The sequence below is a fragment of the Trifolium pratense genome, linkage group LG3 (assembly GCF_020283565.1).
Source record: "Trifolium pratense cultivar HEN17-A07 linkage group LG3, ARS_RC_1.1, whole genome shotgun sequence".
In the NCBI taxonomy this organism is placed as follows: Eukaryota; Viridiplantae; Streptophyta; class Magnoliopsida; order Fabales; family Fabaceae; genus Trifolium; species Trifolium pratense.
The window spans coordinates 11,002,349-11,014,920 of NC_060061.1; the positions used below are offsets into that span (position 1 = coordinate 11,002,349).

Consider the following 12,572-nt stretch of genomic DNA (forward strand, 5'->3'; position numbering starts at 1 on the left):
ATTTTAATTTTTAGGTTGAGATCTTGTCTTGTGAAAAAAGGAAAATATTTTAGATTGATACTGTACTTTTTTTTTTTTACAAGATACTGTGCTTATTTTAGGAGTTTAATAGATATGTTTTTTTCTTTAGTAAAAAAAAAAATAGATATGCTTTTTTATCTTATTTATTTCAGGAGATAGAAACATCACATATAAATTATAATCAATAATTTATTGTGTCAAAGTGATTTATCAATAAAACATAATTGTTATTGGATAAAGTTAAAAAATAGTGCATATCCTTGTACCGAAAAATAGTGCATATCTTGTTTTCTGTTTTTTTTTACCGGTTATTATGTTCTTTTTTTAAAATTTAAAACAAAATAAACATATAATCTTTAATTAAGTCTTAAGTGGTCTTTCAAGCCTATTTTTCTCATCTAATTTTTTTTTTGGGTTAGGATTCTCATCTAATTTATTCTATTTTTTGGGAGTAGTAATATTATCAAGATTCAAATGTCATTAAATTCTCTTTTTTTTTTTTTTTAACAAAAGAAGGCCGAAGTCCAAACAAAACTAAACGATTTTAGTTCTATCATCATAGAGATTCTCGACGACCATATTGTTATACTATACCAAATTGGCGTTATAATTGTATTATCACCAATTTCATCTAATATACACAAACAAAATAGTCTTATATCATGATTAAATATATTTTTTACCATTTCATCGCGCTATCTTATTGCGTGTGATTTGAATAAATAGTGATATTCAATTTTTTGTATAAAATACAACATTTATACCAAATGAGCCATCAGCGGACCTAGGGGGGGGCTGGGGAGGGCCAAGGCCCACCCCCAAAAAATGTGAAATTACTTAAATACCCTTGGGAGGTTTATAAAATTATACCTATCTACTATATATATTAGTTGCGGTAAAAATATATTAAACTGGGAGTTTGGTCTAGTGGTCTGTTGCATGGTTTTATGGCAACAGGTCCTGTGTTCAACTCCCTCTTCCCATATTTTTTGCATTTTCTTCTTTTCTTCTTTTCTTTTAAAAAATTCATGTTTAATACCCATAATTTGAACCCATGGAGAGTTTGAGACCAAAACAATTCCTCAAACCACTTAACCAAACACATTTTTTCATAAAATGTTAATTTTCATGTATATATATCAATACAAAAAATAAACAATTTTGTTTTTCTTTTATAAAAAAAGCACAACTATTTTCAATTAAAAATAATTATTATCTTTTAAGCAATAAAATATATAATTTTTTGATGATCCAACTTATATAAATATTAATTTAAAATAAATCATTGATAATTTTTCAAGTCATTTGGAACACGTCGAATATTATTTAGAGCATGAAATTTAATTTTATGGTAAAATTTATATTTATTCTAAATTAAATTTTTGTATGAAATATAATTTTTATATTTAATTTAAATATTATAATTTTTTTGCGGCCCACCCAAGAATTATTTTCCAATTCCGCCACTGAAATGAGCTCTATTCACATGAACAAATAGTGAAATTCATTTACCTTTTAAAAAAAATGCATATGCAAGTAATGCAAGTTTTATATCACTTTTGCACTATAAAACCAGCTATAGTGAAATTTGTACTCGGCTTTATTTATAGGCAAAATATACTTTTTAAAACTGTAGAGATTAATCTCCTCGAGGTAACTGAGATTCATTTGAGGGGTTGACATCTTCCAACAATTATTTCTCCATACATACTGGCCAGGGATCGAACCTATGATTAAATGGTTAAGTGATCCAAGTATTTACACTTACGTCGCACTATGTTGGTGATATATAAATTATTTTGGAGTAAACAGTCACTTTGGTCCTTGAAAGTGTCACTCGCTGTCAAGTTAGTCCCTGAATGAAGGAAAACTAAAAAATAGTCCCTGAATGTTAATTCCGTTAGTCAATTAGGTCCAAAACGTTAGATAGACGTTAAATGTGATGATGTGACATTGTTATTAGAATATTTTATTAATTTACTGATTTTTTTAATGTCCATTATGACTTTTATTTTATTTAACATCAATTTAAAAAAGACATAAACATAATAATTTAATTTCTCTTCATTCTTGCTCCATTTCAATTTTCTCTCCAAATTGCATCCACATCCTCTCTCTTGCTGCCCGTGGCAAAGACGACGGCGGTCAGGCGACAAGGTTTCAATAAATGAAAAAACTTTGATAAATAGATAGAGCTCGTGACTAGGAGCAAGGATTTGGTGCTTGTTTTTTATGGGTTGGCTTGCAGTGGTCGGAAATCGGCCGGGTTTAAAATCAATTGGAGGGTTTTCATCAAAGAGTTGAAGAGAAACATAAATCTCATATTTATATTTCAAGATCCGGCATCGTGGGTGACTGGAAACGGTATTTAAAGTGGCGGAGCTCCGACAATGATGGTGGTAGTTTAACGATCCGTTAGGTGAAGGAGGTAGAACTTTAATGAGTAGAAAAATGGTGTCGACCATTGGTGTCAGACGGTTTTGCAGCGATGCCGGAAAGATTGAGTGTGGTGGTGGGTTTGTGAGAAAGAAGAAGATTGAAATGTGTTTGAGAGAGGGGATTCATATAGGAAAATGTTGGAAAGAAGTGCATAATCACTAACTTGTTGGGATTGTGAATAAGTTTTAATCACATAGTTTGGTGTGGTGAGGTGTGGAGCGTGTGTTGTGATGGTGAAGGGGGAGGAGAGAAGAGGAAGAAGATAGCTAGATTTCTCAATTGGTTGTGTTTTTTTTCTTCTTCTTTGGATATTGTGTATTATTATTATTATTTTTTTTTTAAATTGATGTTAAATAAAATAAAAGTCATAATGGACAATAAAAAAATCAGTAAATTAATAAAATATTCTAATAACAATGCCACATCATCACATTTAACGTCTATCTAACGTTTTGGACCTAATTGACTAACGGAATTAACATTCAGGGACTATTTTTTAGTTTTCCTTCATTCAGGGACTAACTTGACAGCGAGTGACACTTTCAAGGACCAAAGTGGCTGTTTACTCAATTATTTTGCTTATAAATAAAGTCGGAGGAATATAAATAAGGTAGGAGGAAATACAATGCAGAATAGATTCCCACTAATTAACAACTATGGCAATTTGGCATGTTAAAGTAAAGTATGATGCGCGCGTACAACACAACGTGTCCAATAATATCATCATACGGTTTGTTTCTTCTAACTGAATAAACCAAACTCTTACCAACATCGTTCCACACCCATTTTTTTCCCTTTTTCTTTTTTCCCGAGAAAATCCACCCATTTTCCCGAGAAAATCAAATCACCCACACAACAACAACAACAGTCATCGATCCATCGATCGATGAGCTTGGTACCGTGATTCACAAACCATTCCAGGACGATGATGAGGTCGACCCCTCATGGAACAAAATCTAAATCTCACATTGCTGAAAACTGTTACTGATCCAGAAGATGTTAGAGTGATTGAGTGGGAAGATTTTGAGCATGATCTTGCTAGGTTATCGAGTCTCTCTTCTGCACTCAACGAAGCTAACGAGAAAAAGAAAAACCTTCAGCATAAACTTGAGTCCCTTATCCAGGTAGGGTTTTAGTGTTTGCTTAATCAGAATTAGGTTTTTGTTTTTTCGAAATTGGGAATTATTGAATTTTTGTGTGTTGTTGGTGAGTTAATTCTGAATTGAAGATAAATTGAAATTAAAGCAAGGGGAAAGTTCCACTATGAAATCACATTCTATATTTGATTCTATTTATTCCTAAAAGCAATTAAATTGAAGTAATTGCAATTTTGCGGTGTTTGTTTGTAGTGTTATCATCTATAGTAAATTCGTAAGATTAGAAGGCAATAATTTATTTGCCAATTCATTACTTTCTTGTGGTCTATTTTCCATTTAGGGTTCTCCGCAATTCACAATTTAGGGATTCTGGTGTTTTAGTTGGTTGCTGAGAGGCTTAAAGGTTAAAGTCAATCACTTTCCAGTGTATTATGGTTGGATTAGTTGATCTCTCATTTGGGGTAGGCTTGAATGAGGGTTTATAGTGATTTGGGGGTGGGGGAGGGATTGAACCTCTGCATCACAAGTTAAGGGCTTCTGTATTTACCAACTAATTGAGTGTTTAGTTTAGCATTTGAGGTTGCAAACACACGTCCATATCAGAGAAGCTACAAACTGGAGTTTCCAAGTTACTGTGAGTTTTCGTCGTGATTTGGTCTACCAAGCTGCCAGATCAAACATACACTAAAATAGCCACCCTTTGGCTTCACGTCGCTTTCGATATATATACTAAATAAGTAATTGAGAGAAGGGAGACATCCCGTTGATCTAAAAATTAATAAACAATGGGATAATTCAAATTCAAATGAGATGCTTTTGTTTTCTTTTTTAAAATTCAAACAAATTTGGGATAGAGTTTAGGATAAGAAGCTAATCAAGCAAGTTTTTTTGCTTTTCGAATTTTCAAAACTGTAGAAAAGTTGTTGAAAACACCAACCAAACAGGGTCATTAATGTCAGTTTCTGATGTGTCAGTCTGTGTATATTTTTTTAACTATACTTGTTCCTAATTAATGAGCCCGCGTATTAGCGGGCAATGATTTTGTGAGCAGGTCAATGGTGAATCATTGGGTCGATTAAATGAACTATATGAGATGCGTCAAAAATTGGAATCAAAGAAATTGATGATGGAGAATATGTCCATACGTTCTAGGCTGGCAAAGGAGGATGCTGGTAAGCAGGAGGAGCAGCTTAGTGGTGCTGTGCAGTCACTTTTAGTGGCGGGTGGCACTCTCTCTGTAACTAGCAGAAACCTTCAGGTGAGATTATTATTATTTTTGTTGTTTACAGAATATGTTAGTTTTTCCTAGCGGGCTTGGTGGCTTATGCTTTTTTGGGGAAATAATTAAAATTTAAAAATCAGTGGGCTCTATTATTTTTTCTTTCCTTAGTAATTGAGAATTACGAAGGCACGTCCTGAAAACAAGCATAAAAGTAGCTGATCTGATGAATGTCAACAACTAATTGGGAGGGACATGGGTTGAAACCTGGCCTTTTTCACACCATTTCAGTTGACATTAGAATTTAGAAGAGGATATAAGGATTTCTAAAGGGTTGTAATTGTGAAGGGGTTCTGAGAATATTTATGTTTACAATTTGCAGTTTTCTAAATTCTGATGTGTACAAATTTAGTTTTTACAATGTATGAAGCTTTTCAGCTTTCAATTCGTATATCATTTGACATTCTTAAGAAAATTTTAATATTGAAGACCCTAGCAACAACTTAGCCGACACCAAAAAATAAATAGTCTCAACTCTCAGGGGAAGTTGTGTAAAAAAAAAAACAAACCTCTCAAGGGTAGTACGTAACATTCACTGGTTTTATTTTTTTGGTCTGAGTTTTTTTAAACTACAAATTGAAAAAGGCAATGCTGCTTGTGTACAACTTTGTGCTTTTGTATTGGCTAGGTGATATGTCTCCTTCTTGACTACTGCAAACATGTTACTTTTAGCATAGTGATAACACGTTGGGGGATTTTTTCTTTGACGAATAATAGTTTCTTAAAGACTCATTTGTTGTCTTGCTGCAAAAAAAACTCATTTGTTTGATGTTAAAGAATGTGTTAACGATTGACATCATAATATTGATCTTTTTTGCTTTTGGCCTAATTTATGGTCAGATGAATAGAGTGTGCCTTTTTCAGTTTCTATTGTACCTATCCCAAAGACAAATTCAAGCACCCTCAATTTTTGAAAGGCCTTTTTTTCCCCCTATGTTGGCCTTTGTAAGAAATAGCATCTGACAAATTTATTATTTTGACATATACAAATTAAGTTATTATTTATTTGTGCTATATTTCATATACAGGGGAAAATAGTAATGTCATATATTTACTCCTGCTATTGTAGTTTGAAACCTGATGATGCTGTTATTATAGGAATCAAGTAGATTACTGTCAGAAGAAAATGGCTATGTTCATCTGAGAAACTTACAGAAGATGCTAAGGATAAGGCAACAATACATGACATCTCAAATTTCAATGCTGTATCCTGTTAAGTTGGTGGTTGGACCAGCACAAGAGCAAGAGCTTGAAGCATATCCTTTAGGTGGCCCAGCAGGTAATAGTCAGCTTAGTGATAATTTTTTTTTGGTGTGGATTGTACCCCTATAATAAGACACGACTGAACTCATACAAAAGAAGAAACTTGAGGTGCTAAGATGGTTCACCCACTCTCCCTTGGTTTCCTATTTCTTAAATTGGGCTGTTGTGTTGAAAAGGAGTCTCTCTCATTCTGTGACTCATCTACCTGATGCACCTCACAACTTGTTCTTTTTCATTGATGCTTCTGCATAGTTCTTGCTTCATGTTTACTGCCTTAAATTATAACTTTTTTGAAAACAAAGTACAATGTCACATTCTTGATTAACAGTATATCTCATACTTCACTCTCGTTTTTTATAGAATAAAAGGCAGTATTATAAGCAATAAACTGCAGACCACATTATTGTTGTTCTAAATGTAGGTGTACACTGTACTAGCTGAGTGAATCTTTTGCGTGCCTAAATATTATTTGATTAATAACCTCTATATTGAAATATTGATGACACAATTGTAGATCCTTTGAACATTCAACTTATCAATTAGTACTATTGTTTATTCATGTTACTTTTCTTTATACCATAAAGAGGCTTTCGTGGAATGTTTCACAGTATGGAATGGATGCACTGAAACACTACTAGAATAATAGCAATTCACTAAATGTTAAAGTCTATTTTATTTTGCATAGTAGTAATTTAAATTTTGCAATTTTTTGGATAATATTGACTGCATTTCTAAATGATATCTTCTCATAATCATTGTTAAAAGAAGTTGTGTTTATATCCTTGCCCAGGGGTTCCTCCCGAACTCAAACCAACTAATCAAGGATCCTTGACGATTCAGGGTCTGCATTTAAGTATGCTATCATTTAGAAAGATGAGTTTTTTCACAGATAAAAAGGAAATTCAGAAATCTGCCACAGCCCTAGGATATGTTGCACATGTAAGTTTATTACCTCCCTGGCCTTCTTTGCCTCAGAACTGCATATGATCTGTTTATGTTTTTATTTTTAACTTGTGCTTTTTATGATTCATCCAAAAAAATGTCGTGATACAGATTTAATACGCTACCCCCCCCCCCCCCCCCCCCCCCCCCCCACACACACACACACACCCACCCACCCACACACACACACACCCACCCACCCACACACACACACACAGTTTCTAAAACTCTGTTTTCGTCCAGATGGGCAAAATCTGAAATTGTCAGGGGGGATAAAAGCACCTCTCTTTTACTATAGCTTATATGGGACCGTGGACCTAATAATTGTTGAAACATGCTTCTACCAGGCTGATTGATTTTTCTTCTTTCCAGGCTGTTTCACTTATAGCTTCATACTTGCAAGTTCCTCTACGTTATCCTGTACGGTTGGGTGCCTCTCATTCATATATTATTGACCATGCACCCTCGTTAGAGCTAACTTCTTCTGAAGCTTCAACAAGTGCAAAATCTTTCACAAATGCCAAGCATGTAGAATTCCCCCTATTTTTAGAAGGTCAAGACACAACAAGAGCAGCTTACGCTGTATTCTTGTTAAGCAAGGTATATATCCACATATATGTTAATATTTTCCCTGTAGTAATTTCGAGCTTTGAATTTAATATTTAGTTTGAACTTTTGCAAAACATAACATGATAGTCTCCCTCTTGTTCATTGTTTCCTTCAGAGGTTCTTTCACCGACACTCCACCCCTTATTTACCATTTGCTTAATTTATTTGTTTGCGTTGTGAACTTTTCTTAATGGCTTGCGACTTATTTACATTCCTTTGTTTAGTAGATTGTATATCTGATTATGATCTGTGTTTCTGTCGTTAAGCAGCTTTTTTCATATCTGTTTCACTGAAATAGTAACGTTTTGGAGAAGATTGGATTCATTTTCTAGACTTTGCTAAAGCATCATATTGGATTGTGTTGTCTTTCTCTTATGTTTCTTTGCAATGCATTAATAGACTCGGTTAATAGACCTACTGTATGTTAGTTAACTTGTTTCTTCACCATAGTTTTATTCTCCTAACTATTTGAAAAAAGCTGTTGAATTTGCACTGGCCTTGTCATTATGAGGAATGTCTTTGCATTCCCACTCTTTGTTTCTTTACTTTCTCCTTGAAACCATAGTTGTGTTATTGAGCGGGATATCATTTTACTTACTACCATGTAAAATCTCCATTCTGATTAATCTTAACTTACTGCTTATTTCACTCTGATTAATCTTAACTCACTGCTTATTTCACTTATGTTTTTTGATTGTAGGACTTAGAGCAGCTTTTGAATTTCATTGGTGCCAAGAGTTTGGGACCACGCCATGTATTGGCTAATCTGAGGGAACTTTTTAGAACTATCCAGTCTTCAGCTTTTATAGATAACTTAATCTAGTACTTCTTTCTGAACTTCAAATTTCTTGTAAATTGATTTTTGTTAATTCACACACAGGTGCAATTTTTTTGGTGCACCGTCCAATGTAGCATTGTTATCAAAATTGAGTCGAATTTTCTATAACAGATTTGATATTCTTTTCAAAAGTATACACAGTTGTTGATTATATTGTTCTTCTGAAAGAACATTTCAGGTGAATCTCTTGTGAGGCTGTCATGCTGTATAGACATTTTCTGGACAAATTCTTACGTTTGTGTGGAAGTTTTCTTGCTCCAGGTGGATCTCAACCATTTCTTGATCAACAGAGAAAAAATTAAACATCAGTGAAATTAATAAATTGATGGATAAAATGAACAAATTTAAGAATACAGGGACCAGAACAAATATAAATGGAAAATGAGACTCAAATTTACTTGTGTCTTCTAATTTTAGCGCATATGTGAAAAATATTTGAAACCATTTCTATTTTTCATAAGAATATTTTTTTTGTTTTGTTTTGTTTTCATTTTACATTGTGAAAATGGTAGTAAATCCTAGTAGATGCTTAACACCAAACTTTTGAAATAAAGCTATGAGATTCTCTATATCTACCGAAGTAGTATGACAGTATCAGGAATATTATGTGCAGAAAATTTGACTACTCATTAAGCTACTTTCATTATGTGCAGAAAATTTGACTACTCATTAAGCTAGTACTTACTTTCAAAATGTAAGATTTTCCCTTGCGTGTTGTTTGAGCTTCGGATGTCATATACTTGCTTTTTCTTTTTTAAGAAATACCACTAACTATTGTATACTCTTAAATATAGTTAGTAGTAAAAATATATATGAAAATATATGTTTTTTAATGGAAAAATATATAAAAATCAATACAATAAAAATTAAAATAGTATTTAACTTTTTAAATAAATAATTTTTAAATAGAATCTTTATAAACGTCCAAAAAATGCTTAACTGTGTTCATACTTCATACTATTATTATTATATACTCGTATATTTTTTTTGGATAGAATATTATATATTATATATTATATATAGCTGTTGAGAAAATCAAATATTTAAGTATCCTTTAAGGACTAATATAATGATATAAATTACTAATGTAGTTATAATACTATAAATATATATTATACTAATGAAGAGAATGGAGAGAATGGAGAAGTTTTATGAGATTACTTATTGCTCTCAAGAGTGTCTTTTACATGATCCAAAGGGTGGTATTTATACTACTAAAACTATGAATACATTAACTTAGATTTACTATTGCAAGTTGACATTTACATTGATAATTTTACATTACTATTTTAAGTTGACATTATAGATAGATATTTCAACATTAATAGTAACCAATGTCTTTCAAGATAATTTTGTTGATTTTCCAATTTATTATAACACTCCCCCTTTGAAATATCTATCATGGTGCTTTATTGAAGCTTGGTCGAGGAGATTGTGATGGGAACATGTGCTGCCTCGTTAAAAACCTTATTAGGAAAAACCCATTGGGATAAAAACCTCAATAAGGGAAAAAGAGTACAACATTATGCTCCCCCTTAACCAAGCCTAGGTAATTCTTCTTCAAATGTCTCGAAGGTGACGCATTCCAATACTTCGTACGTGTTTCTTGAAGACTGATGTGGAAAATGCCTTTGTAAAGAGATCGGCCACATTTTCACTCGAACGAATGTATTGAATATCAACCTCTTTGTTTCTTTCTAGCTCTTGTGTGAATGAGAAGAATTTTGGAGGAATGTGTTTGGTTCTATCACTTTTGACGTATCCTTCTTTCATCTGAGTAACACATGCAGCATTGTCTTCATACAAAATTGTTGGATTCTTATCAGTTGGTAAACCAGACGTTCCTTGGATATGTTGAGTTACTGATCTCAACCATCTACATTCTTTGCTAGCTTCATGGAGGGCAATTACTTCAGCATGATTTGAAGAAGTTGCTACAAGTGTTTGCTTTTGAGATCTCCATGATATTGCGGTGTCACCATATGTAAACACATATCCAGTCTGTGATTTAGCATTATGTGGATCTGACAAATATCCTGCATCTGCATAACCAAGTAAAACTGGTTTTGTATTGTTAGAATAAAACAAACCAAAATCAGAAGTACCTCGGAGATATCGAAAAATATGTTTTATTCCTTTCCAATGTCTCTTTGTAGGACATGAACTGAATCTTGCTAGTAAATTCACTGCAAAGGCTATATCAGGCCTTGTACAGTTGGCAAGGTACATGAGTGCCCCAATGGCACTGAGGTATGGTACTTCAGAGCCAAGATCTGTTTCATTTTCTTCCTTAGGTCTAAACGGATCCTTTTCAACATTTAATGTTCTGCCCATCATTGGGGTACTCAAAGGGTTGGCTTTGTCCATGTTGAATCTTTTCAATACCCTTTCTGTATAGTTTGATTGATGTACCAATATACCATTTTTAGTATATTCAATTTGCAAACCAAGGCAGAATTTGGTTTTCCCCAAATCTTTCATTTCAAATTCTTTCTTTAAGTAATCTCTTGCTTCTTTAATTTCTTTATTGGTACCAATGATATTTAAATCATCAACATAGACAGCGATTATTACAAAACCAGATATTGTTTTTCTTATAAAAACACAAGGGCAAATAGGATTATTTACATAGCCTTCTTTAAATAAATATTCACTCAGTCTGTTATACCACATGCGTCCTGACTGCTTTAACCCGTATAATGACCTCTGCAACTTTATTGCATACGTCTCTCTGGGTTTTGAGTTTTCAGGCATCTTAAATCCTTCCGGGATTTTCATATATATGTTACTATCAAGTGATCCATACAAGTAAGCAGTAACAACATCTATGAGATACATGTCCAATTTGTTAAACACTGATAAACCAATTAAATAACGAAAAGTAATGGCATCCATAACAGGAGAATATGTTACCTCATAATCAATTCCTGGTCTTTGGGAAAAACCTTGTGCAACAAGACGAGCCTTGTATCTTACAATCTCATTTTTCTCATTTCGTTTTCTTACAAAGACCCACTTATACCCAACAGGTTTCACACCTTCAGGTATATCCACAATGGGTCCAAATACTTTTCGATTTTTAAGAGAGTTTAACTCAGTATTTATCGCATCTTTCCAATTTTTCCAATCATGTCTATTTTGACATTCATTCACAGTTTTGGGTTCAGGATCATCATTTTCGTTTATGATTTCACATGCAATTGAGAACGAAAATATTTCATCAATGTTCATACCTTTTCGGCTCCACAGATTTCCTGTATTAACATAATTTATTGAAATCTCGAGATCATTCTTGTTATCAGCTTCATTATTAATGATCTCATTGTCATCATTTTGTGCTTCTTCGAGAGCACAATTTTCAATCATGGATTTGTTGTTATCTAGTGTCTTTTCAGGATCACTTTCAATCATATTCACCTTTTCTGTTTCTTTTCTTTTTCGGGGATTTTTGTCTTTGGATCCCATAGGTCGGCCACGCTTCAAGCGTGCCTTGGATGTACTTGCTACATCATTTGTTTTTGAAATATCAATTCTTGCTGGGACATTTATAGCTGGTACATGTGACTTTGTCACTCTTTTCAAATCAGTGAATGAATCTGGCAGTTGGTTTGCTAAATCTTGTAAGTGTACTATTTTCTTTACATTTTCTTCCCATGATTTATTATATGGGTCCAAATGTAATAAAGATGGTACATACCATGTTATTTCATTTTCTATGTGTTTATTTTCTCCCCCTAGTGTTGGAAATTTTGTTTCATCAAAATGACAATCAGCAAATCTTGCCTGAAAAACATCACCTGTTAAAGGTTCAAGGTATCTAATAATAGACGGTGATTCATACCCTACATATATTCCCAATCTCCTTTGAGGTCCCATTTTTGTTCTTTGTGGTGGAGCTATTGGGACATATACTGCACAACCAAAAATTTTTAAATGGGAAATATTTGGTTCCTTACCTATTGCAAGCTGATAAGGGGTGTGTTTATGATCAGCACTCGGCCTTAGACGGATGAGTGTTGCAGCATGTAAAATTGCATGACCCCAAACAGTAACTGGTAGCTTAGTTCTCATTATTAATGGTCTA

General features: G+C 33.2%; 1 protein-coding gene across 1 annotated transcript; it reads left to right on the top strand.

Annotated features, from left to right (window-relative positions):
* Positions 1-3,159: 3,159 nt before the first annotated feature.
* Positions 3,160-9,052, top strand: LOC123914194 (UV radiation resistance-associated protein). The gene is made up of 6 exons (XM_045965234.1): positions 3,160-3,584; positions 4,609-4,815; positions 5,935-6,115; positions 6,890-7,038; positions 7,414-7,641; positions 8,351-9,052. The coding sequence occupies exons 1-6, from the start codon at positions 3,405-3,407 to the stop codon at positions 8,471-8,473; spliced, it is 1,068 nt and encodes a 355-aa protein (XP_045821190.1). The 5' UTR covers positions 3,160-3,404; the 3' UTR covers positions 8,474-9,052.
* Positions 9,053-12,572: the final 3,520 nt, after the last annotated feature.